We start from the raw sequence: 26429 nt of genomic DNA on the forward strand, positions 1-26429 counted from the left end.
GGAAGGGAGCTTGTGGCTGGGAAGAGGTTTAGGAAAAATCAAGGATCTATCCAGTGTCTTCTGGATACTGAATGTAAATGTTCCGTAAATGTTCTGTAAAATGCTACACTATTATGATATCATCAACAGCATGCTTAGTCTTTTTCTCTTTCTCTGTCTCCTCTTGTGGCCTCTCTCCTTTGCCTTTCCTTTTCTTCTGACTTTGTAATTATGGGAAAATGTCAAACGCATAACAAAAGTAGATAGAGCATAACAAATCCAATGCACTCATTACCCAGCTTCAACAATTCTGAGTTCAGTCTTGTTTTATCAGCTGGGGACTGGAGACTCAGTTGACTTCCCCCATCCCCATGTGTGTGTGTGTTTCAGTGAATTAAAAAGCTTATTAGCCATAGAAAAAAAGTTGATTCTTTAATTTTCGTTAAGTTCCTTGTAAAACAGTAAGCTTACAGAAAATTTCTTCCTGAAATGTTGAAAAAATGAACAGAAAATCACTATGCTTTTGGTCCAAGATATGTTGGGATTTTTTCGTTTCTTCTTCAGATGACAGACAGATGGATGTAGCTGAATCTTTGAACAAGTGTACTTGCCCCAAACGTGCAACATAAATATAGAAGCGCTGAAAGGAAGACTAACCAATACTGGAACAGGGCCCCCTTTGAGCCCTGGTGAATCCTCTGTGTAGAATCGCGACATCCCCCCAGTGCCCGCTGAGGTCGTACGGCCAGTGCTCCTTGTTCCACAGCTGGCATTCTTCCTCTGCCAGACGGTGCCTTGCTTTGCTGAGAGAGTGCCCTGAGGAGCCCACGTTAGTGCTACTGAGGGTCAGGCCAGGCACGCTGAAGACGGGAGGGTGGTAGGGAACTGAAGTGAACTGCAGAGGAGCCCATGTGTGTGTGTGTTTTTTTTTTAACATTTATTTTCATTTATTTATTTGGTTGTGCTGGGTCTTAGTTGTGGCATATGGAATCTTCAGCTGCGACATGTGGGTATCTTTTAGTTGAGGTCTGCAAACTCTGGAGTCCTGTTTCCCGACCAAGGATTGAACCTGGGACCCCTGCCTTGGGAGTGCAGAGTCTTAGCCAGTGGACCACCAGGGAAGTCCCCCCATTCTATTTTGAAGCAAACCCAGAACATATCACTTCATATGTGAGCCTCTCAGCATATAGTTCTAAAAAGGTAAGGACTTAAAAAATCATTTAAATTAACCATCATTCCTTAATGTCATCAAACATTTAGTCAGTGTTCAGATCCCACATCAACTGTTTATCGGGAGACAGAATGAGATTTCACAGATACAAAGCTCAGTCTCACAAGACCACCCTCCACTTCAGGAATTTTGGTAAGGATTGCACTGAATCTGTAGTTTACTTTGGGTATTATTGTCATTTTAACACTATTAAGTCATTTAATCCATGAATAGGGGATATTTTGCTTGTTAGAATTTTAAGTCTGCTCTGAGAGAACTTTGAAATAGTTCAGAGGATTAAATGTACTAAATATACAAGTGTTGCTTGATACATTTGAAGGAATTAAATCAGTCAAGTGTGTAAATAATGTTAACTGTTTAGGAAAATTCTGTTTAACTTCTGATTTTTTTTTTTTTTGTCCCTCCATGCAACATGTAGGATGTTAGTTACCCAACCAGGAATTAGACCCTTGCTCCCCCCGCCCCGGCATCGGAAATGTGGTGTCCTAACCACTGGACCATAGGGAAGTCCCTTGATTCTATTAAAGATTTATCTAAGGATGGTGGGAATTATTGATCTTATTTTAAAAATTAGTTTCTTAGAAAATAAAATAACAATGATTCAAAGTTTAGCTTAACTATACAGAAAGAAACAGATTTAAGAATTTGAAACTTTGGGGACTTCTCTGGTGGTCTAGTGGCTAAGACTTTGAGTTCCCAGTGCAGCCGTCTAGGGTTCATTCCCTGCTCAGGGAACTAGATCCCACATGCTTCAACTAAGAGTTCCCATGCTGCAACTAAAGATCCCACATACCCAAACTAAGACTTGGTGTAGTCAAATTAAATAAATAAAAGAATTGGAAACTTTGACAAATTTAACATTAATCAGAACTCCAGAATCAATCACTATTCCTTACCAGGCACAAGAACCCTCCTCAGAAAATAAAACGTCCAGGGAATTTCCTGGCAGTCCAGTGGTTAGGACTCCATACTTCTACTGCAGGGGGCAAGGGGTTTGTTTGATCACAGGTTGGGGAAGTAAGATCCCAGGTTGGGGAAGTAAGATTCTGCAGCCAAATAAATAGTCCAACTGTCACCTGGAATCTTCCACATGGTGGAGGGCGGAAAATCTCCTGGGTGAACTTTCCATACTTCTAACATACCACTGTAGCAGCTCTCTGAGCCTTCCAGAGAGAAATATAATAAGTATTCAATTAATGTTTATTGACGGAAAGTGATTGATTCAGATTTGCTTCACTGAAAGCACTTAGTGCTTGGCAAATATTTGATATACAAATAAATACAAGTGTAACATGAACATTTTACATATTCATAACATTTCAAATCTATTCCTCACTTTGTGCTTCAACCACAGTGGCCTATTTTTCTTTAATTCCTCTAACTTGCTACAGTAACTTTATATATTCAGTAACCTCTTCCAGGAACTTTCTCTCTTTCTTCTCACAAACTTTGCCAGACATCTCCTGCTTCTGCTAAATCACTTCCTCCCGGAAGCCTCCTTTGGTTTACCTAATCAGGCCAATCTTTCCTATGATATGGTCTTGAGACACCATTTCCCTCTTCAGACCATTTTCTACATAAGTAATTTCACAACCAGTTATGTGATTCTTTTTCTAATTCCCCTATATCTCGGAACTTAGTCCCATGATGGGAGCCTAGGACTCTGTTTTGGGTTACTACTTATCCCTCTAAATTCATCTCAGTGTTTGGAAAATAGAAGGTACCTAACAAACACTTAACTGAATGCTGCTGCTGCTGCTAAGTCGCTTCAGTTGTGTCCGACTCTGTGCGACCCCATAGACGGCAGCCCACCAGGCTCCCCCGTCCCTGGGATTCTCCAGGCAAGAACACTGGAGTGGGTTGCCATTTCCTTCTCCAATGCACGACTGAATGAGTGATTGTTAAATATGCAATATGATCCAAAGAACTGTTTCAGGGACTTCCCTGGTGGTCTGGTGGTTACGAATCTGCACTTCAGATATAGGAGGTGCAGGTTCAATCCCTAGTCAAGCAACTAAGATCCCACATGCTGTGTGATGTAACCTAAAAAAAAAAACAAAACTGGTTCAGGGAATAATATAAAAATACATAGAAGGGCCATATGTCAAAGGATCAAGGCAATTAGGTTTAAAAAAATTTAAACTACGTGATTTGAAGAAACACTATTTTCATATAGTTGTCCAGGACATAGAATTAAAATGAGTTTTTAAATGATTATTTGTTGTCATTGTGTGGTTATTTTCCACTTGTCCATGTAGATCAATATGATCCAAAAGATGCAAGTGAGCCACACACTTAATTTTAAGTGTTCTAGTAGCCACAGTCAAAATGTATAAAGAAACAGATGAATTTAATTATAATAATATAGTTGATTTAACCCAATGCACAAAACCATCATCATTTCAACATGTAATCAGTATAAAAACTTATAAGAGCTTTACCTTCTTTTTGAATACCAAGGTTTTGAAATCCAGGAAGTATTTTTCAAGTATTTTTACATTTATAACATGTCAATTTGGACTCAGTAACCACATGAGCCTAGTGGTGGTTGTATTGGACACTATAACCCTAGATCAATTTCCAGTCTTCTCTGTCCTCCTCTGTGCCCTTGGAGGCTGATTTGGGCTTGCATCAGTCAGCTCTCTTGTCCTCAGATTTCAGATAGCCTTGGGCAATAGAAGGCACTATTAAGAGATGGGCATGTAAGAAGAGAAAGAATTCCAGTTATTTCATTTCTGGCCACCCCCACCCCTGCCTGAACTGGGCTGCCACATTTCCTCTAACACCACCCTTATGGCAGAAAGTGAAGAGGAACTAAAGAGCCTCTTGATGAAAGTGAAAGAGGAGAGTGAAAAAGATGGTTTGAAGCTCAACATTCAGAAAACGAAGATCATGGCTTCTGGTCCCATCACTTCATGGGAAATAGATGGAAAAACAGTGGAAACAGTGTCAGACTTTATTTTTTGGGGCTCCAAAATCACTGCGGATGCTGACTGCAGCCATGAAATTAAAAGACACTTACTCCTTGGAAGGAAAGTTATGACCAACCTAGATAGCACATTAAAAAGCAGAGACATTACTTTGCCAACCAAGGTCCGTCTAGTCAAGGCTATGGTTTTTCCAGTGGTCATGTATGGATGTGAGAGTTGGACTGTGAAGAAAGCTGAGCGTCGAAGAATCGATGCTTTTGAACTGTGGTGCTGGAGAAGACTCTTGAGAGTCCCTTGGACTGCAAGGAGATCCAACCAGTCCATTCTAGAGGAGATCAATCCTGGGTGTTCATTGGAAGGACTGATGCTAAAGCTGAAACTCCAATACTTTGACCACCTCATGCGAAGAGCTGACTCACTGGAAAAGAGTCTGATGCTGGGAGGGACTGCGGGCGGGAGGAGAAGGGGACAACAGAGAATGAGATGGCTGGATGGCATCACCGACTCGATGGACATGAGTTTGAGTGAACTCCGGGAGTTGGTGATGGACAGGGAGGCCTGGTGTGCTGTGATTCATGGGATCGCAAAGAGTCGGACACGACTGAGTGACTGAACTGAACTGAACTGAAGGGCCTCTCTTCATAGCTACAGTGTTTGTCTGGTTCTGGTTACCCTGCTCCCTTCCTTGCCTCATTGGGCTTAGAAGAGTTGCCTCTGGGAGTTCCCCACTGCTCTGTGGATTTCTTGAACCCAAACCTTTGTAAATAATTACCTCTTCAGTTAACCCTTTGTTTGATATGCCATCTGCATCCTGTGAGGACACTGACTACATCAAGCGGTTAATAATAAACTACTGTTATGGTCTGCACTCTTAACGGATCTTTGTTCGTGGATACTTGCAATCAATTACAATATCGAAAAGTTCTATTTGTTATACATAAGGCTAATAATGCCTGATCATCAGTAATTTTTTTTTCATTTTTAATAACTTTTATTTTTGGCGGCCCTGGGTCTGCATGCAGGCTTTCTCTAGGTGCGGTGAGCGGGGCTCTCCTCTAGCTGAGTTTCTCGTTGAGGTGGGTTCTCTTACTGCGGAGCACAGGCTATCAGTGGTGCTGGTTTCCCTAGTTGTGTTGCTCAGGCGTCGTTGACCCCAGGCACGTGGGATCTTCCTGGACCAGGAATCAAATCCGTATCCCCTGCATTGCAAGGTGAATTCTTAACCCCTGGACCATCAGGGAAGCCCAATAGTTTTTTCAATTAAAAAAAAAAAAGTACTTAACTCAATACTTTAAAAAAAATTTTTTTTTAATTTTATTTTTTGACCTTACCAGGTACTTGCAGGAGATCCCCATTAGGAATTGAATCCAGGCCACAGCAGTGAAAGCACTGAGTCCTAACTGCTGGACTGTCAGGGAATTCCCTCTACTCAATATTTTGTAATAAACTCTAAGGGAAAAGAATCCGGAAAAGAATGTATATATGATATACATATATTAATCGCTCTACTGTACACCTGAAACTAACATGACATTGTAAATGCAGTGTACTTCAATTAAAAAAAAATTATTTTAAAGCACTTAGCAAATTGGTCGGAGAAGGCAATGGCAAGCCACTCCAGTACTCTTGCCTAGAAAATCCCATGGACAGAGGAGCCTGGTAGGCTGCAGTCCATGGGGTCACTACGAGTCAGACATGACTGAGTGACTTCACTTTCACTTTTCCCTTTCACACATTGGAGAAGGAAATGGCAACTCACTCCAGTGTTCTTGCCTGGAGAATCCCAGGGACGGGGGAGCCTGGTGGGCTGCCGTCTATGGGGTCACACAGAGTTGGACACGACTGAAGTGACTTAGCAGCAGCAGCAGTAGCAGCAGCAAATTGGTAGCAGGCAAATTTTAGAATTGTAAGATAGCTTAGAATCATGGTTCTAGACGAGGTAATGAGAAGTCTGTGTCAGAGTAATTTCCGTATTTGGAATCCTTCTGTTTGCAAGTAACAGGGAAAAAAAAAACTGAAAGTGACTTAGAATGAGAGGCAGAGGTAGGGAACATGTATGTTCACACAACGGGAAATCTCAAAAATAGAATTGGGTTCAGTGTTTCTTAAACAAGAGTCTAGTCCCCATCTCTCAGCTCTCCCTCTTTTGGTTGGGGATCTATTGCAGGCTGCTTCCTCCCTTCTAGAAAGAGGATGGCTGCCAGGCTCAAGACCCTGCTAGTCAGAGAAAAGGAACCTACCTCTCTCTGGTTGGCTTAGAGGCAGTGCTGGCAAGATAGCTAGTTCATGGAAGCAATACTGTATATCAATAATTACACGGCTCTTATAAATTTATGTGGGCATTTTTGGCAGTATACAACTCACAGAGTCTTAAATTGAAAGGGTTTCTGTATAAAGGATAATAGATTATGGCTAGAATGAGGCTAATACAGAACTTGAGGATATAAAGATAACCCCAGGAAGTTATCCTTAGAGTTCAAATTTGCAATCACTTTAACCAGGAGCCCAAGCACAATTTTATGATTTGTAAAAATATGGAAGATGAAAATTGCTAAAATCTTACATTCTACATTTAGATTGTGGCTATTAAAAGTTCTAAAATTACTGTAATTTCTCAAATTACAAGTCCCATTAGCTGATATGTCTGGTTGGATTACTCATCCATTCCTGAACTAACTGGGGTAAAGCAGGGAGGCTACTAAGAATCTGGAGATGATTTAATTAACTAGGGGTGCTCATGCTTCTACCCCTAAAAAAGTAGGGTATAGGATCCAACCACACTTAAGTCAATAACATGGTCTACTGTAAGAATCATTCCTCAGATAAAGTCAAAAGATATTTGTTTACTACAACGTTATGATCCCCTTCTAAGAATTTCTGATATGTTCCCTTGAAGCTTCCTATGCTTCTAGGGTCTAGACAAGAGTGGTTGGTGGCTGACTAAATTTCAAGGAACATTAAAATAGTCTATAATTTAAACAGATAATTCACTGGGCTGTGGTTACCAGAAGATGGAAAGTCTGTGTGGATGACCAGAAGAGGAGGTTCAGAAGGTATTTGAAAATACAGTGGGAGGGATTAAGAGTGTTCCACTGAAAGATGCATGCTAGACAAGCATTACACACACATAATAACAACAAAAATAGGGGAAATGGTTGGAAAGGGTGGGATATGGGATGTGAAAAAACAATTTTTTGGAACAAAGATTGTGCCAGTTGATTGACATACATCATTTCTTTTAAATACTTAATTAACCAAATATATTTTGATCACCTGCTGTGTGTCAGGCTTGTTTCCTGGCCCTGGAGATGCAGGAGTGACCACAGGAGACCAAAGCTGAAGTTCCTGTGAGGGGAGACAGGACACAACAACCCTGCATTGATATAATTACTCCATTTTATGGAGAGGAAAGCAATCTTGAGTGAGGGTAAGGGACTCTTTTGCAGACACTTTAACAGTAAGTAGCAGCAGTACTATGGTCCAAATCTAGGATGCTGCTGCTGCTAAGTCACCTCAGTCGTGTCCGACTTTGTGTGACCCCATAGACGGAAGCCCACCAGGCTCCCCCGTCCCTCGGATTCTCCAGGCAAGAACACTGGAGTGGGTTGCCATTTCCTTCTCCACCAAATCTAAGATAGTCTGACTTAAAAAAGGCTTTGCTTTGGGCCTTTCCCCACAGCCCAGTGGTTAAGCCTCTATGTTTCCACTGCAGAGGGCCCAGGTTCAATCCCTGGCCAGGCGACCAAGGTCCCACATGCTGCTAGATGCAGCCAGAAAGAAAAAAATAAAAAAAAAATTTTTTTTTAAATAGTTTTGGTTTGATAGAAGGAAATAAAAAGAGGAGAAAAATTTACCTTGGAGGAGGGGAGCAAACCAAAGCAAATTTATGTGAGCCAGAAAAAAAAAACCATTAGAGAAGGAAGGAAAAATAAGGAACAGAAAGGTTTTGCTAGAACCTGGTAAACACCCAAGGGAAGGCCAGTTCAGGGTCTGCCTCCATGCCTACTCTTCCCTTGCTGTATGGAAGCCCCATTTTACCGATGTAAAAACTAAGGCTCAGGGCTGTTAAATCTTTGTATCCCCACCCCCCCCCACACTATGGATAAACCTTTTAGAGCCACAGTAAAAGAACACCTGAGAGAAACAAAACAATAACTGGTTTAACTTTCAGGTAACGGTGGAAAAATACAAGTTGTTACCGTTTCTCTTGAGAGCAGATTTAGCATTAAGTCAGATTCCTCTGAATCTGCTTGCAATGCGGGACACCCGGGTCGATCCCGAGGTCGGGAAAATCCCTTGGAGGAGGAAATGGCAACCCACTCTAGTATCCCTGCCTGGAAAATCCCATGGACAGAGGAACCTGGTGAGCTCCATGAGTCCACGGGGTAGCAAAAGAGTCGGACACGACTGAACAGCTAACACAGACTCCAGTGAAAGCGGGTGGGGAACACCAGGCAAACTTCCTAACTGAACTCACTGTTCTGAGGAAGGGCTCTCGGTGATTTTTCTGACACGTGTGCTAAGTCGCTCCAGTTCCACTCCGCGCTGTAACCCGCAGGGCTCTTCTGTCCATGGGATTTCGCAGGCAAGAACACGGGAGTTTGGGGGGGTTGCCACGTCCCCCTCCAGGGCATCTTCCCTCCCCCGGGGATCGTGCCCACCTCGCTTTTATCTCCTGTATTAGCATGCGGGTTCTTTACCACTAGCGCCACCTGGGAAGCCACAGTCGCTACATTTCTCTCCCAATAGTTAAACTTGTGGCTCTTTTTTTTTTTTTTAAGGGGAAGTATAAAACAGGGGAAGGTATGAGCGACCCACAGACCCCACCCCTGCCCCCAGGCCAATACAGCAGCCTTTGCTAGGAGAAAAGCTAGCACTCGTTCGGAGCCCTGAATTTAAATTCAATCTTCTTAAGGAACTTCCACTTTTATTTGCTATGTGGTAGTTTCCAGATGGCCTGACGAGTCTCATTTGCGTTTGCGTCGGTCTTAAACTTTTCAAGAGTCCATGATAATACGCCATCGCCTTGGTCAAATCCTGCAGTTTGGGTGAGACGTGAGATACCAGCCAGAGTTCCACAGACTTTCTTGGCTTGGGCTTTTCTCTTCAGTGTGCGACCCTGGTTGGCACAATCTGGTGGCAGCTTGATCACAAAGGCTCATTGATCTTGGGAGCAATTCCGAAGTACTTTTTTAAACGTGATGGTTTTAGTTCCAGCCTAACCGCTTATGAGGATGAAGTAATTAGTGAATACTTTGATAATTATTTAATACTTTAATCTTATTAGGAGCAAAACGTTTTATCAGTGAGAGTGACAGCGGACGTGTTCTTAAACCCCCGCCTATTTGGAGGTGAGGGAGACGGGACTGAGGATAACTTGGAAGTCAGCAACTGGGGAATTACACCTGAGGGAACTCCGGGCCTGGGACACCCCCACGGCAGTCTCTACAGACAAGGCGGTAAGACCTGAGCGCGCTCCCAACAACCGCGATTCTCGCAGCGTTTGTAGCCACTACGTCACGGCGTTCTCCGCCTCTCATTGGGCGAGCCCATCCAATCATGTGACTCTGGTGTATCATATAAATAAGGGCGAGGAGAAGGCGGTGGTCCGCCATTTCGTGGACGCCGGGTGTGCGAGAGCATCCGGGAACGCCGTGCGGGAGGGGACCGGGAAGACCTAGACTAGGTTCTGTGGATTTGAACCTCCGCATTTCTAACCCAAGATCTCGGTAAGCGAACGACTACTAAAGGAATAAGGTGGGAAATGGGCCTTAAAGGGGCCGAAGTGGGGATAGGCCCAATGGCGGCGGCAGGCTGAGACAAAGAGACGCTGCCGCCATTTTGTGACGTTCAGCTTGGGGCTGTGGCGGGGGCTTTCGGCCCCTCGGAGGTATACCCAGGCCTCAGAGTGGAGATGTTTTTAATCCTACACTAGGAACGGAGAGGCGGTGAGCAGGGAAGGGAGATTATCCGAGTCGAGGCGAAGGGGGACTCGGTAGTCGGTTGTACTCCAGGCCGCGGCTTTTCAATTTATGGCGCCTTTTTTTTTTTTTTTTGGCAGCACGTTTGGTTAGGTAGCTTCTCATCGTTTTTTCCCTTCAGGTCACTAATCAGAACTGAGCCTTTCTAACCATATGAATTTATTTCTATACTCAATTTCACTTTTTTTTTTTTTTAACTTGAGTTCACTTTTTACAGTCGGGACCCAGTGACTTTTTTTTTTTTAAACCAACCTTGCTTGAGATGAATTGTTCTTGTGACTTTTCCTATTAATGCGTGGGCCTGAAACAGGTCACGTTTCGGGAAAAGGGGGAAAAAACCCATTCCTCAGCAGCGGTCTGGTCTCAACTCCTGGGGGCAGGGTGGGGTCGCGCAAATAGGTTGTGTCTGGACTGGTTTTTTTAAATTGGATAAACCCAGAGAAGAAAATGGTAAAGCCCTTGAGCTGAGTTCATGGGCAGACTGCTCTTTTATGTAATTGATAACTGGCCTATAAGTTGATTAGATATTGCTTAAGTGACTGTGTAAGTATCTAAGGTTTATTAAAATGTAAGCCCCCTGGGTGGCTTAAATTTTACTCAACAAATGTTTTTTTCTCTGAGGTGAAATTAACATAAGCTTCATTTTAAAGTGCACAATTCAGAGGTATTTAGTACGTTCACGTTGTTGTACAGCTATCACCTCACTAGTTTGAACGTCTTTTATACCCAATGAAGTGATCTGTATATCGACGCATCCAGTCACCTTTTGCCTTGTTCTCTCTCCCCAAACCCCTGGTACCTACTAAAATGTTTCTGAATTTGCCCGTTTTGGATAATTCAAATCCTTGGAATCGTAATATGTGCACTATTTTGTGTCTGTCATGCATAACAGTATGCTCTTACGCTTCATTTCACATTTGTAGCGTTTATGGGTACTTGATTCCGGAATAATTTGGATAGTACATTTTGCTTCTCTACTTGTTGCTGGATATTTGGCTTGACACCTTTTGGCTGTTGAGAATAGAGTAAGGTACATTTTTTTAAAAACAGATTTGTCTTGCATTGTGAGCAGTGATGCTGGTTAACTTGACCTGTGAAGGCACATTAGTATCACTTTTCTTGGTGATTGTCTTCAGCGAGTTGTTTCATTTTGGTTTTGAATTTGTTTCTGAGTAGGTGATCCTACTCTTCTAGGTGAAAATAATTGAAATAGGTAAAATCTTTAGTTTCTACTTTGGTAAACGCTCGTCTGGTGTGTTTTCTTGCTGCGGCGCCGCCGTCCCCGCCTCCCCCCGCTTTTCAAGGAGGCTTTTTTTCCCCACTTCTTTCACAATTTGTTCTGACTCCTTTGCAGTTATCGGTAACTATTGGGATAGTCCTTCTAGCTTTTTGGGTTTTAGTATTGAGTTGTTTCTTGAATCTGTTTTTCACTGTGGATTATAATATTTATTTATTTATTTTTTTGCAGAAATGCATCGTGATTCCTGTCCATTGGACTGTAAAGTTTATGTAGGTAATCTTGGAAACAATGGTAACAAGACTGAATTGGAACGAGCTTTTGGCTATTATGGACCACTGCGAAGTGTGTGGGTTGCTAGAAACCCTCCCGGCTTTGCTTTTGTTGAATTTGAAGATCCCCGAGATGCAGCTGATGCTGTCCGAGAGCTAGATGGGAGGTAATTTGTTGATTAATGAATGATAGTTTATTGTTTTAATATTGAAAATCGCTAGGATATATGGCTTTTAGCTGGCTTCTTTGCTATCTGAAATTGATGTTATTGTAAATTTACATAAAACCTTTTTTTTGCAATCAAAAAAAGGGAACAGTTTGTGAAAATACCTAGGAAGTTTTTTTATTCAGTTGGCCATTGGAGAAAATAATTTTTATGGTCAGTTCCTGGGTGTGTGGCTTCATGTGGTTGAAACATTTTAGTCTAAATCCATCACAAAGCATCAATCATGTTGTCAAGTTTGAATTGTGTCTAAAATAATCGTGGATCAATCATCCCTCTTAATGGCCACAGATTGTAAGTGGATGATGGTTATATGGGTTTATTGTACTACTATCTTTTCTTGATACGTGTTGGAAATATTTGTTCAGGAAGTGTGGATCATATAACAATATTTCCCTTTGCATTACAATATTCTGTTAGCTGGCTGGTAAGTTAACACCTGAGTGTTAACAGTGAACAGGTGTTGCCCTTCTTCCTGGCATTTGAAGACTTGGGTTTCATGAAACCAAGAAACAGAATTAAGATCCAAAAATTAAAGGGTCTGCGAGTTGACTATAAAGATATGTAAAAGGTCATTTATCTAAGCAGGTTATAGAAACATTTTTCCAGGGCCCCACCTCTTCCCAATCACTGTCCACATATGGTGGCTTATCTAAAATTAGTGGTTGTGGACCAATGAGTAGGTGGAACATAAAGGTCTTTAATTGTTCTCAGCTACAGTTTCTTATGTTGTGTGACAATTGAAGGGAGAGGAAAATGTAAAATGTCCAGGATGCTTCTGTCCTGTTTACTGATGATTGCTTAGAGGGGATAGGAGAGAGACCAACAACATTTGTGATTGGTAAACAGGTTTTCATACTTAAATTGTAAGTGTTAACATTGAGCCCAGTGATCAGACTGACTAACAGCAATAAAACATAAGGAAGTTGGGTTTGTTTTTATTTTTTTTTTTACTAGAAAAAAGATAAGGAACTAAAATTTGGTATTAAGGAAGCTGTAAGAGGGGGCTTTGTAAAAGTTTTTTACTTGCTTTAATGCACGTCTCTTAGAAAATTAGTTTGGCTGTTTTAAATTTACTGTTTCTTTCCCTCCTAGAACACTCTGTGGCTGCCGAGTAAGAGTGGAACTATCGAATGGTGAAAAGAGAAGTCGTAATCGTGGCCCACCTCCTTCTTGGGGTCGTCGCCCTCGAGATGATTATCGGAGGAGGAGTCCTCCACCTCGACGCAGGTACTTAGAGAGAGCGTGTTTAGAGGTATTGGTGTAATGGAGTAGCTAATAGGAACAGGTATCTCTCTTAAAGTTTGTTGGTGGGTTTTAACTTTGAAGACAGGTTTTTATGAAGCGTTTGTTGGGTGTAGTTTGGGATATGTGAGTTGTGCTGAGTGTTGGCTTTTGTCTTTAGGTCACTGTTCATGTTGGTAGTCAGTAACTTCTATCTTGGATCTGTCTTCTAGTTCATCTTCTAGTTGCATCTTTCCAAGTCTTCCCTTATACTTCAGTTTAGGCCTTTTTCCATTTCTTGACTCCATAATGACAAACATTACATTCAACTCTAGCTCTTCACAAAAATGTGTTTTCTACTGTTAGCACGATTGTAATATTTATCAAACAGGCAGCTGTTTTATTGTTACAACTGGTAAAGTAGAAATCATTCTGAAACTAAAGTCACTGACCAAAAAAGGGGGCTAAAGTAATCCCAGTCATCTGTTCTTCAAACCCAAATAGGAGAGAATGCAGGTTTTTTTTATAATTGAAAATGGCATCATTCTTGGACCAGGCAGTATTGTCTGGATGCTAACTCCACATCTCCTCAAACCTCCAAAATAGTTTCTATAGGACTGAATTTACCTCTTACAGGTGAGTGAAGTCCTAGGAGATAGGAGTTCAAAATCTTGCCCCTTTTGCTGTTTTGAAAAACAAAACAACACTCTGTTGCCCATCATAATAAAGAGTATTTGTTAGCTAATAGATGGTTGTACTGATGGCTTGTTTTTCATTTTTTTTTGTGCTTTTTGGTCCATCTATTAATAAAAATGAACCCCGTTACAGAGTCACCATCATGTCTCTTCTCACCACCCTCTGAGTCTGCATTAGCCAGTCAACTAGCCCTTTCAGCGTCATGTGACCAGCGCGCCCCATTCAGCTTGGCTGGTGTCGTTTCACATGACCCAGGCATGGCCAGTCGTCAGGTTGCACCGCCCTTTGGTTCCCGAGCATGCTGTTTTCTCTCAGCCTTCTCTCCAACCTTAACCAAATCGGCAGCAGCCACCTCGACCGCCCACACATTCCTGGCCAATCAGCTCAGCTGTTTATTTACCAAATGTCTTCACAACAACTACAGCAGCAGCCTTCGGCTAACAAAAAAGCAGGAAAAATCCACAACACCCCCTTCGCCAACCAACTAAATCCAACGCAACATCTGGCAAAACCTTTTCAGCAAATTCTTCCTGGCCGTCAGTCCGGCAGCCTCACCTCACCATTTCTAGCTTGTTGAAACCCAAAAACTAGTAAGTTTTTCCTGCTTATACAGTTTACTGCTGGTTAAAATAAGGAGTAAGCGGCTTAAAGTAATTCTTTTTTCTGGATCAAAGGCTGGCTGTGCATAATTGAATGGTAACGTACATATATATTGCTTGAATAAAACTTTTAAGGGTGATAGGGAACTCATAATGTAACTAGACCTTCAAGTGAAACTTATTTGCATGTGTGAGATGCCAAACTAAAAATTTTAATAACTCTAACAGATTTAGCTTTCCTTTCTAGCAAAAATTTGTTGAATCCTATCACCTTTAAATGGTTTTACTAACAGTTTTCAAAATTTTTAAATTTTGGGGGTGAAGTGGGCCAAGCTAAGGTAATTTGGATAAGTCTAAACACACTCTTAAATGTGACGATCACAAATGCAGTTCTAATGTAGCACTTAATGGCATCAATATTTACACCTAGCGCGTTTTCACAAAATTACACTATCCACCTGGTACCTAAGTCTTGTCATGGACTTACAGGTTTGCATGGGTTCCAAATACTGGTTTATGGTACTGTTTTTGGAACTACTTGTGGGACTACATTTTGGTGTGGTGTTTGGGTAGTGAAGTTAGTTTGACATGAAGTTTTGCATTGGACAGATCTGCTGTGAAGCATTCTTTGTTAAAGTGAATCCATGATTGGAATACCTGCTTTTCACTTGAGCTTTTGGTTCCTTAATCCTTCTGTGCCCTTTTTTTGTTTTGTTTTCCTTTAAAAATTTTTTTATTTTTTGGACGATGGGTGCCAGTTCTTCGGCACATTCACTGGGCCCAACAGTGAGATTGAAAAGTTGGGAAATGCCTCACGCCATAAATGCAAATTGACAATTAGCCTAATTTTCCTGTGTTCTGCTTTTAGATCTCCAAGACGGAGAAGCTTCTCCCGCAGCCGGAGCAGGTAAAGTATCTTTTGGGGGCCGCATTCTCAGAAGTGGGAGTATTTGTGCAATTTCTAAGCTGTTTTCCAGATGACTCAGTTAATGGCAAATAGACTGACTTTAGTAATGAGTCAAGTAACATGTAGAACTTTTAGCTTTCAAAAACTTAAGACATTGTTGTGTATAATCCTGAATGGCTCTATGTTTCTTTCCTCTCTTACTTTAGGTCCCTTTCTAGAGATAGGAGAAGAGAGAGATCACTGTCCCGGGAGAGAAATCACAAGCCGTCCCGATCTTTCTCTAGGTCTCGTAGGTAAGATCTTTAATCACCTGAGCCATTTAAGAGCTTGCATACATAATATACTAAAAACAGAAATAGGTCTTTGAAGCTACTAGGACAAAATGTTTATAACTTTACTGTAAAAATCTTCTGATGAAGTTTTGCCTGTAACTGAGTTAACAGATACAACTTTTGTTTCTGTTTTTCAGCCGATCTAGGTCAAATGAAAGGAAATAGAAGACCAGTTTGCAAGAGGAGTGGTGTACAGGAAATAACTTCATTTGACAGGAGTATGTACAGAAAATTCAAGTTTTGTTTGAGACTTCATAAGCTTGGTGCATTTTTAAAATGTTTTAGCTGTTCACATTTGTTTGTCTGTTGGAACAGTGACACAAAGGTGTAATTCTCTATGGTTTGAAATGGATCATATGAGGCATGTAATATCAAGAATTGTTACTTTACAATGTTCCCTTAAGCAAAATTTAATTTGCTTTGAATTTTAGTCTTGCATAGGCTGATAATAAACCTCTTAACTCCTGCCCAGCTAAAGTCAATGTTTAACATTACGGAAATAAAAACTGGCAAAAATTTAAAACATTTTTTTTTTTTCAACATAGCTGGGATATGGTATGCAGCTGTAGTTAAACAGTTTTTAAAAGCTGCTCTGAACTCAAAAGCCAGCTGGAAAAATTAAAGCTGCACCCTTAAACTAGATTAGAGGTTTAAAAATCCCACTAGTCTTCACACTGGACAAGAGGTTGTCCAGTTGGTGTCGAATCTAAGAAGTTTCAAGGAAGTTAGTTTACATTTGCTTTAGGTTGTAAGTTCCTTCTGTGATTGCTGTATATGAATACATAGCTCTTTGTAACGTTCTTTATTTGGAAATCTGAGACTCCTCAAGATAACAAATGTCCTGCCAGTTTAAGGGTACATTGTAGAGCTGAACTGAGTTACTGTGCAAGATTCTTTTTTCATGCTGTCATTTGTAATATGTTTTGTGAGAATCCTTGGGATTAAAGTTTTGGTTACAAATTGTTGTTTAACCTGAAAGCCTGTTTTTCCTTGCAAAACTAAAATCTGAGCTTGGTACCAAGTCCAGGTATAACATTCCTATTGGAAGCCATACTTAAATATTTTCTTGTAAAGTGCTTTTGAAAATAAAATATAAGCATAATTGTAATAGTTGAACCCACTATTAACATAGTTCTTGTCCCACAGAAGGCAGTTGGTTACACAAATCTTATTTTTTAAGAAACACATTTGAGGCTTTTGAAGTGAAGGGACTTCCTGGTTGTCCACCTAAGTGATATCGTTTTTAGGAACAAAAGCCAGTTTAAAGTCCATGATAGTCAGTGACCAACATTTTAAAGTATAGCCACTTGATACATTATAATCCAAAGTTGCCAGTAAAAAAAGCTTTTATCACTAGCATGAAAACGTTCCACAGAGCTTTAAAAATTGCTTCCATCTTTATATAATTTGAGGTGTTGCATGGGAATTCTAAATTGATCCATCGTTATGTGAAATTCACTACATGGTTCAAATGTAACAGTGCAGAATTGAAATACGGAGGCATGCATAATCTTCCTCTTAGATATCTAGAGGAGTTGTAATTTCAAACTTCTGTGCAATTAGATTAAATCATAATGCAACAGTCTTGTGGCTTAGTTTCCTTAAATGTGCTATTTAAAGATAGTTTTGGATTGTGCTGTACTGACTTTTCTTTGACATGAAAGACAAGTCATTGTGTTAATCTATAAGGATGTTTTATGAGAAATTCATCCTAAACAAGTTTATTTCCAGTGGTCCTTCTTAACCTTTCATGAAAGTATCAAGGGAGAAGAGTCCTGGGTATCACAGGGGAGAACTGGTGTCAGTGGAGTTCAGTATGATCCTTGCTGGCAGAAGACACATGTAAAACTGCCTACTTATTTACTGAGAGCTCAGGCTTTGGGCCTTCTGGCCTTTCATAGTGAGCTTAAAAACTGTTGGGATCAAGCAAGGCAAGATAGCTACTGATTCGTGAAAGTCATTTGTTACATCAATATTACACTGCTCTTACAATGAACATGGATGTTTTTGACAGTATGCAACTTGCAGAGTCTTAAATTGGGCTTCTGTAAAAAAGAAAATAGCTACAAAGTGGCCAATACAGACCCAATATAAAGTTAACTTGGATTTATCCTTAGGATCCAAATTTGCAATCACTTTAACCAGAAGCCTTAGCACAGTTCTATGGCTTGTTAAAAAATATGGAAGGTAGAAATTATTAAAACTCTTGTATTCTGCATTTGCATTGTGGCTTTTAAAAAGTTCTCTGTAGTTAACTAATTTCTGAAATTATAAGTCCCATTGGCCAGTTTTGTCTTGGATTCTCAGTTGAATGTTATGCTGAATGCAGTCACAGAAACTTTGACTTGTGATGTAATGATCACAGGTGTTCACTAGAGGTCACTGTTAACACTTGGTGATAACTTAAGGAATATATCTAAGGGTTATAGTTTTTATTTTTGCAGGAATAGTTAATTCTGTGGTTCACAATTCATTGTGGGTTACTTCTGACCTCCATGTCTTAAGCAGAAAGAGAAGTTTTAATTTTATGAGATATAGATACCTTTTACCAACTATTTCTGTGTTTTTTACAGTTCCTTAAAAGATAATGTAATCAGTAGATGACATCACCACCTTTTTCGTTAGACTCACCCACATTTGGATGGAAAGTCCTGGTTGCTTTTTATTGAAGCGTTGTGGTTCATATTTCTGCAGTGCTTTATCAGAAATGGTATTTTCCAGGCCTACTGATGCATTTTTCCATCCCTGGGTTATATAAGAACCACTGGTTTAGTACTTTGTATTAATGTGCTTTTATTTTCAGAATCCCCAACATGATTTAGTTGTCAGATATGGTTGGTGGCAATGTCTTCCAGTTGTATATTTTTGTACTAGACTGTTGCCTTCTAGTTTTCTCTCTTTTTTTTTTTTTTTTGAGAACATGAAAGACTTTATAATTAAAGTAGCTGAAGAAAAACTGGGTTGGAGTATATTTTTATCAAAACAGTCTGATTCTGTTGGATTCAATTTTATATATTCACACAAATTCTCTTCATTCTACTTTATTAAATTCTTTTTTTTTTTTTAGTTTTTCCTTGGTTCTCTGACTTACATAAAGCATTGTGGCCATTTAGTGCCTTATCTATTAGTACATGTATGTGTTTAGTCTTGAAGTGAAAATCTCTGGAAACATTGATACTTAACATTTGCTAGTCATCGTTTGGAGACTAGATGAGGTGGAGAATGTTTTACTTTTATTTCCAGAGCAAAATTGTACCTTCCAGAAAAAGTAGGCTGTAGGTGACTTTCCCCCTCTTTTTGAAGTTCTATTCATTTATGAATTGGCATTTTTGTTTTAGTATGTAACTCAGATTTCATTTGGGACAAGTTAGTATCCTTTTAGTGGCCTTTTTTTGTTAAGTCCCCAAACCTCAAATTGGAGCAAAGGGGGAAAGTTGCTGAAGAAAATTACTTAGTGAATGCTGTAGGGTTGCTGATTGTATCGGTCATTTGGAAAGGGGAATGGAAATGATCAACATATAAAGCATTCTAAGTTTGTGAGAACTCTCTCAGGAGACAGTTTCTACATCCTTTTAAATTTAGGCAGCTGGAACTTTCTTTTAACTCAATCCAGCTGGCTCTCTGCCACCAGAGTTTCTTTTGTAATGAGAAGATTTAGTTTAGGAAACACCATCCATGTTAACTTTCAACAAGTGTTTTGTAAATAAATACAAATTGGAATGTTGATTTGTCATTTAATCCTTTTTGTGTCACACTTTCCCACATGGCAGACTGACTGGCATTTAATGGGGAGTGGGGTGCAGTGATGAGGAATAACACCAGTACTGTCTCAAAACAGCATAGGTAATACTTGACCTTTGCCCAATATTGGGATGTTGAAACCTTGAACTAAGTAGTAATTAATAAGTTCACTCGTAGATTAGAATGATTTAAAAGAGATATTGGTTGGAGGGCTTTTAAATGTTCTGAGAGGCTCTTGGATCTTGAGTGAGGTGGCAAATATTTCAGGTGCTTTGAAAAGCCCCTTCTAGCAGTAGTGGAAAACAAGTGAGTGTAAAGAATCTGAGGTGAAGAAATGAGTATGAATAACCTTAATCATAAAGTAGAAGTTAGAGGACAGGAGCAGTGGAGCGCACAGCACAACTCTTTGGAGGTAAAACTGAAAGTGTTTTACTGAACTTGTACCAATTTCTGTCTAATTTTTTATTTTAGCCCTATTGCTAAATAAGCAGTGTAGGATAGCTTTAGTACTGGTGGAAAGGCTAAAAAGTTGGGAGTGTTACTGCTCTAATGAAAATTTTAGTGGGGTTAAGAAGTTTGACTTATCCTGGTTGGATTTCAGTGGCAATGTATAGCTGTCCATTTGAAGTGAGGTTGGGAGTAGAAGCTTCCCACTTTGTAAATAGGAGTAGATGAACAATGATAGTTTGAAAGGGGTTAAGAAAGCTCTCAGGATGGTGGAAACTGGAGGGAAGACAGTTGGAATAGTCAGAAAAGGAAATTAAAAAAATTTTTTGTTCTGGTCCTGTCTCTACTCACTTGGCCAGCTGTATCCTCCAGGAAAGGAAGTTTTCTTTTTGAGTACTGGTCTGCCAAACATTGTCCATGACTTTATTCTTATGAAATGCTTAAATCAGTTGAGGTGAGTCTTCCTTGTTAAAAGGGCAGAAAAAAGTTCCTCATTTATCATTCGTCATCCTGCTAAACAATACAGACAGTCTTGGTGATTCAACCTGTGATTTGACTACAGTGGTACAAAAGCAATATGCAGAAACTCCTTTGAATTTTGATCTTTTCTTGGGCTAGAGGTGTTCGGCACCACACTCTCAGTGCGGGGCTCCAAGGGGCAGCAAGCCAAGCCTTGGCTCCCAGACTGCCAGGTGATCACAAAGGTAAATTAATACACTTTAAAAGCATTCTGTACTCATACGTTTTTCATTCTGTTCAGTATTCAGTGAGTTACATGAAAGATTCAGTACTTTGTTAGATGTTTTTGCCCAACTGTAGGCTAATGTTCTGAGCATGTTTAGGTGAGGCCAAGCTCAGATGTTGGGTAGGTTAGGTGTGTGTTAAATATTATGTTTTTGACTTGTGTTTTAAATTCGTCAAGGTACGACCCCATCATAAGGAAGATCTGTAGTGTATTCAGCACTGAGGCCATACTAGACTCCCAAGCTTTTGTTTTCTGCTTACAGTGTTTTTATTTTACAACCCAATTGTAAGACATTTTATTGTGACTAACAGGGTTTAGGACTTGTCTTTCTAGTTGTAAAATATGCTTATGGTAAAAGTAAATTATACATACATTAATTATAAATTAATTCCTTTCTAGAGAAAATTTGTTAAAGTTTGGTTACTAACTTTCTAACAAAGTTAGGCATGAGCAAGTATTTATACAGCTAGAAGTTCTGTGTGTCCTTCAGCTTTTTATTACACGTCTGAGGCATGCCCATCTGAAATGTACTGTCTAAATTTACATATCTGGGCAAATAGTATGACTTACAGAGTCAGGGTTTATGTGTGTTTTCAGTCGTGTCTTGACTCTTCGACCCTGTGGGCTGTTGCCTGCCAGACTTCTTAGTCCATGGGATTTTTCAGAATGCTGGAGTGGGTTGCTATTTCTTTCTCTGGGGCATGTTGACCCAGGGATCAAACCTGCGTCTCCTGCATTGGTGGGCATTCTTTACCAATGTGCCACCTGACAAGACAGCTGGCTTTATCCTGATGCCTAATATAATGACTAAGATGTCATTGTCAAGGAGGACAAAGCTGTGCTGTTATAGATGGGTTGACATTGTTTCCATCGGTCCATGTTGACTATTAGCCTTGTGTCATGGGCATTCATAGAGCTGTTACTGGTTGCTATGGCTGTTCAGTCTCCTGGTCTTGACATCACCTGTGTTAACCCGTAAAGCAGTGTGAGACCAACATTGGTGAGTATTGCATTTTATGTGAGGACTGGTAAACATCAAACTTTTGTTTGAGGGAGCTTTTTAATTATTAATAATTGCAAATTCATAGAGAAAAGTAAATCAATTATGTTTTCCTTTTTTAAAACAATGGCATCTTAGGGAGAGTACCCCAGAATTCCATGGCTCACAAGGCTGTTGCAGAGATTCAGGAAAACACCTCCAAGTTAAGTAGGCACGTTTGAGTGATCATTTCGATTTTGACAGTGGACTTAGTGAATAAAGCTATTGAACTGGCTCCAGCAGCTGCAGCTTGCTGACCTGGAAGAAACACTAAATGATTTGGATTAATTCTCATAGAGGTGAATGGAAGGAAGAGAGTTTAAGTGCATCGTCCAAGATGGGTTCCTGAACCAGGGCCAAATTTGGGACTTGAAAGCAGGTGACAGGAAGAAAATAATTAAAAAGAATGTCAGTGATAAGGTAATGTACTCATCATGCTTTACTGAGGAAGAGCCTGAAGTATAGAGAAGACGGGACAAGTTGTTGGAGTGATTGAGCTGTGATTGTGTAAACCAGGTGGCAATACCAGGTGTAGAATAACTGAAAGTGGCTTGGAGTTCACAGTTGGAGTCCTATATTTAGAGACGAGAAGGTGGATTTGCCAAAGGTCATGCAGGGACACTGGCAGAGCTGGGACAAAGATTGCCTCAACAGCTACAGAAGTGCTATTCCAGGGAGCAGTATAACGTTAAGGACTTCAGGGTTTGAATCCTGGCTTCCTCACTCACAGCCCAATGGCCAGCTGCATGATTTTTGACAATTTTCTCATCTTAAGACAGGTTAATTACCTTTGAGAATGTAGTCATGTGATGCAGATACGTCACTCAACACAGACTGACAACACTGCTCAATAAACTTTAGCTCTTACATGGCAGGCTGACACTGGTATGCAATTTGCAGTCAAGGAATGGCTTTTAGGCAAAACTGAGGGCTTCCCTGGTGGCTCAGCTGGTAAAGAAAAACTGAACCACTTCGGTGCTGGGCAAGCAAGAGTGCCCCCAGTGCATACTAGTGATTCCACTGACCCTGGTCCTTACCTAGTTTTGAATGTTTTGTCCAGTTTGAGGGGGTGTTGCTTTCAGGGTTGCAAGGTCAAGAGGAACATTTGTGGTTACAGGGGTCTAGGCAGATTTCAAAAAAGGGGCTTCTGAAGTCACAAGGATAGGTAGGAAGGATAAAGGTGGATTCTGGCTTGCTAGATAACTCCTTTGAAAACAGGTTTTCAAATTAGCCCAACCTGTATTCAGATTTCCATCTTTTTGTGTCTGGGACAAGTCACTTATGTTTGTAAAGTTGGGGATAACAAAACACTTCAGAGGGTATTAAACTGAATAATCTTTGTCAGTGGTTTTTTTCCACTGTTGGCTGTATACTGGAATCTCCTAGAGGAACTTTGAAACTAATACCTGGGCCCTGCCCCCAGATGTTCGGATTTAGTTTGAACAGGTGAGTCTAAAGCGTTTACCATCTATTAAGATGAGATTTAGGATCTGTTCCTGATCCCACAGTAGTCTTTTGCGTATATTTGCCTCCTCACCCCAGTTCTCCCAGGCCTCCCTGTATGTGGAGAAAGGCACATTCCTGTTCTTGCCACTTAACACTGCTGGGAAATGCAGCACCGAAAACTGGGTGCTGCCCAGTTTTTGCTGCCCCTGGGTGTTTGCCTTGGTGTTGCCTAGCAGTTGGATGAGATTGTTTACCAGAAAATCCTGTTTTGTTCATTGATCAAGTTGGTTGCTAGTGCTTGAGCAAAGTATGGGAGAGAAAATGGAAAACGGAGCTGGAATTGAAATACCAGGTGCTGAGCATATGTATAGTGCTTTTCCTCATTATCAACTCTTGATGTTGGGGTTACCTCATTTACTCAAGAAGCTCGGAGAGGGAGAGTGGTCTCGACTCTTAACAGACTTGGGGCTCCCTTTGTGTAAAAATATATTTTGTAATGATCCTTCACTATCCTGAAGTGAAATCCATTTTCTGTGTTCACTATTTAAAGAAGAAAAAAGCAAGATGAAGCCTTAACTACAATATAAAAATGACAGCAGTTTATAAAATACAATGTATTTGTGTATGTTGAGTATGACTGCCAGAAAACATAAGAAGTCAGATGCTTGAACCCACCTGAAGCCGTTCCATAGTTGCCCTGTAAGAAAAGAGTGAAGGCACATGTAGAAATCAGAATAAAAGCTACAGCCAGGGAGTAATGAGACCATCCTTGCTTGAATATGATAGGAGAGGGAGAAATAAGCTTAATTGAAGTAGGGATAACATATCAAGACAAAGACAACAGATCACTGAATTGAAGAAGTTAGTACAGTATTCTCACAAATGAGTTGGGCCTTAAAACTATAACGTCAAAAAATAAACTCAGGGGCTTTCCTGGTGGGCCAGTGGTTAAGACCCATGCTTCCACTGCAGGGGAACCCTGGTCATATCCTGCAGGCCACATGGCCAAAAAAAAAAAAACTGGGGCAAGGGGAGTACAGTACTGTTCGATTAAGTTACAGGATTTAAGTGAATTAATACATGAAATGTGCTCAGAACGTTCCTGTCACTTTTAAAGTATTAGGTTATATAGGATCACAAGGAGTTGGACACTGAACGACGACAGTCCTTTGGTAGAAGGGAATGACAGGAAACATTGAGTAGCCCCGATTGCACAGGGTAAAGTACAATTCTAGACAATGTCTTTATCCCGTTTAATCATTTTCTTTAATGGCTTTATGCAGACACTTTTAATGCTTTCTACCTGTACTTGGTTCAGACCTGTGGGCATGGGTGGTTCTTTGTGTGCCAGACATCGAGTGTCTGTCTCTTCCCCTGATGTGATGATGCTCCCTGGCCAGTGTGACAACCATAAAAAGAAGAAAAACTTCAGTTTCCCCGGCACCCACTAGGAGGCAGTACTGCCCTATTGAGAATGCTGGGCCGAATTTGCCTGAGGTCACACACTTGAGTAGAATTGTGTCTCCATAAAGATAGTAATAAAGACAATAGAGATTATAATTAGTATTCCTTGAACTCCTGCCAGCATCTTCTAAATGTTTTACATATGCCTATTACTAATGGCAACCCACTCCAGTGTTCTTGCCTGGAGAATTCCAGGGATGGGGGAGCCTGGTGGGCTTCCGTCTATGGGGTCACACAGAGTCGGACACGACTGAAGTGACTTAGCAGCAGCAGCTCACTTAAACCTCACCACTTGAGGGCAGTTTCTCATCTTGCAGATGAAGAAATCAAAGCTTAGGTCCAAGACCCATGTTAAATGTTTTGTGTAGAAGAGGTCCTTGAGCTAAGTGTTGAAGAATGGGATTGGGATAGAAAGCTGGCTGTATAAAGAAAAAAGCCAAGTGTATAAAAGCAAAGGCAGAAAACTCCAAAGTTTTATTATGGACTGACAACTTGGACCCTGTGAATTTATTCAGGGTTTAGAATTGGAGATTAGAACGAGAGGAGAACTTAGTTCATCAGGGACTGGTGATTTTCAAACTTGAAAACTAGCCAAACCTTTTTCTGGAATGAAATTATGTATTACGAAATACATAAGAATTTAAATGATGTTGTAAGTTCTGGTAGAAGAATTCAGTCACAAAGATAGGAAAAATAATGTTTTGATGAATGCAGTCTTAAATTGACCTCAGAACCAAGTTTTTCCTGTTTTGGTTGTACAGAGAAGTGAATACATTTTTTAACAACTCATTTTGCAATCCCAGAAGTGACAGGATGGAGTCTACCTCACAACAGCCTAGAAACACAGATTCACTTTAGCATGTTAGTAAATTTTATGTTCTAAAAAAAGTTAAAATCCTTAGACATACAAGCATATATTTTAAACACGATTAAATGTCTGGGAGACTCCTGAGGCACCGTGTGAGAGTTCTTATGCTGCCCACACCTTTACCCCGTGGAGCCTGAGGTAAAGGGACAGGGGAGTGAGTTGCCGAGACTCACGGAGCCCAGCTAGGGCCATCTCTGGGTGCTCAGCCTTCTGAGTCCCAGCCCAGTGCTCCTGAGAGACTGACATCTGGTGTGGCAGCGTGCCACCGCCCTGGCTGTCCAACCCCTCACCTGCGAAGGCCCTGGCTGCTTGCCCATCTCCCTGGCAGATAAAGCCTCAGACAGAGGGCAAACAGTACAGGGCTCCAGGAGTCAGCGCAGGTCTGATTCACCCAGCGGTTTGTGCCTGTGCCATATCCCTTCCTTCGCTGTGGCCAGATCTGGACTCTTGAGCAATAGGCAGACACCTGTGAGCCTGAGAATGGTGTCGGCTCTTTCAAGGAGGGTTTTCCAGGCCACAGAGGGACTTGGCTGCCCTGTCCCTGTGGGCGGCTCAGAGCCTTGCCCCATTGACCTCAGGCCCAGTATCAGGGTGGGGCTGCGTCATGGGGTGCGGTGACATGTTACCAGGGTGCAGACATGTTGGCGACAGGTGGTGGCTCTGAAGCATGGGAGAATAGGTGGGCTACCGACTCCCAGGAGTTCAAAAATAGAGTTTATCATCATTTGTCTTCTTTTTTTCTTGAAAGCATAATAAACCACTGTTAGGAGGTATCCTTTTAATCACAGCATTATTCACATTAGCATTTTTGTTTATAGAGAATGCATTCTGTTGCTACTGAAGAGAAAAATACCACGAGCAAGCAATATGTTTATACAGAAACAAATGTTTTAAAAGTAAGTTCACACACTGAAACCTTTGGCTGGACACAGGCTGTTATCGAATAATAAATTAACCTGACCTTGACTCAGAGCAGGTCCTCCAGAAGCAGGCTCATAAGAGTATCGCTTTGCTGGGAACTGCTTCTCCGAGGCTCTGTGGTCACGTCGCAGGAGAGGGAGAAGGTT

At 40.8% G+C, this 26429-nt stretch overlaps 1 protein-coding gene and 1 pseudogene across 2 annotated transcripts; one reads left to right on the forward strand and one right to left on the reverse strand.

Moving 5' to 3' along the window:
- Positions 1 to 269: 269 nt before the first annotated feature.
- Positions 270 to 8888, reverse strand: LOC129543435 (protein transport protein Sec61 subunit beta pseudogene; annotated as a pseudogene). Its single transcript, XR_008683288.2, has 3 exons — positions 8618 to 8888; positions 7414 to 7485; positions 270 to 3894 (listed from the first exon to the last, which is right to left on the reverse strand). The product of XR_008683288.2 is annotated as a protein transport protein Sec61 subunit beta pseudogene (transcript).
- Positions 8889 to 9733: 845 nt separating this feature from the next.
- On the forward strand, positions 9734 to 19338 carry SRSF3 (serine and arginine rich splicing factor 3). The gene is made up of 6 exons (XM_055406514.2): positions 9734 to 9869; positions 11590 to 11797; positions 12950 to 13084; positions 15242 to 15280; positions 15487 to 15573; positions 15750 to 19338. Exons 2-6 carry the CDS (start codon positions 11592 to 11594, stop codon positions 15775 to 15777), a joined length of 495 nt encoding a protein of 164 aa, XP_055262489.1. The 5' UTR covers positions 9734 to 9869; positions 11590 to 11591; the 3' UTR covers positions 15778 to 19338.
- Positions 19339 to 26429: the final 7091 nt, after the last annotated feature.

Source organism: Moschus berezovskii, chromosome 23 (genome assembly GCF_049115385.1).
Source record: "Moschus berezovskii isolate FMDL1 chromosome 23, NW_MosBer_1.0, whole genome shotgun sequence".
Classification (NCBI taxonomy): domain Eukaryota; kingdom Metazoa; phylum Chordata; class Mammalia; order Artiodactyla; family Moschidae; genus Moschus; species Moschus berezovskii.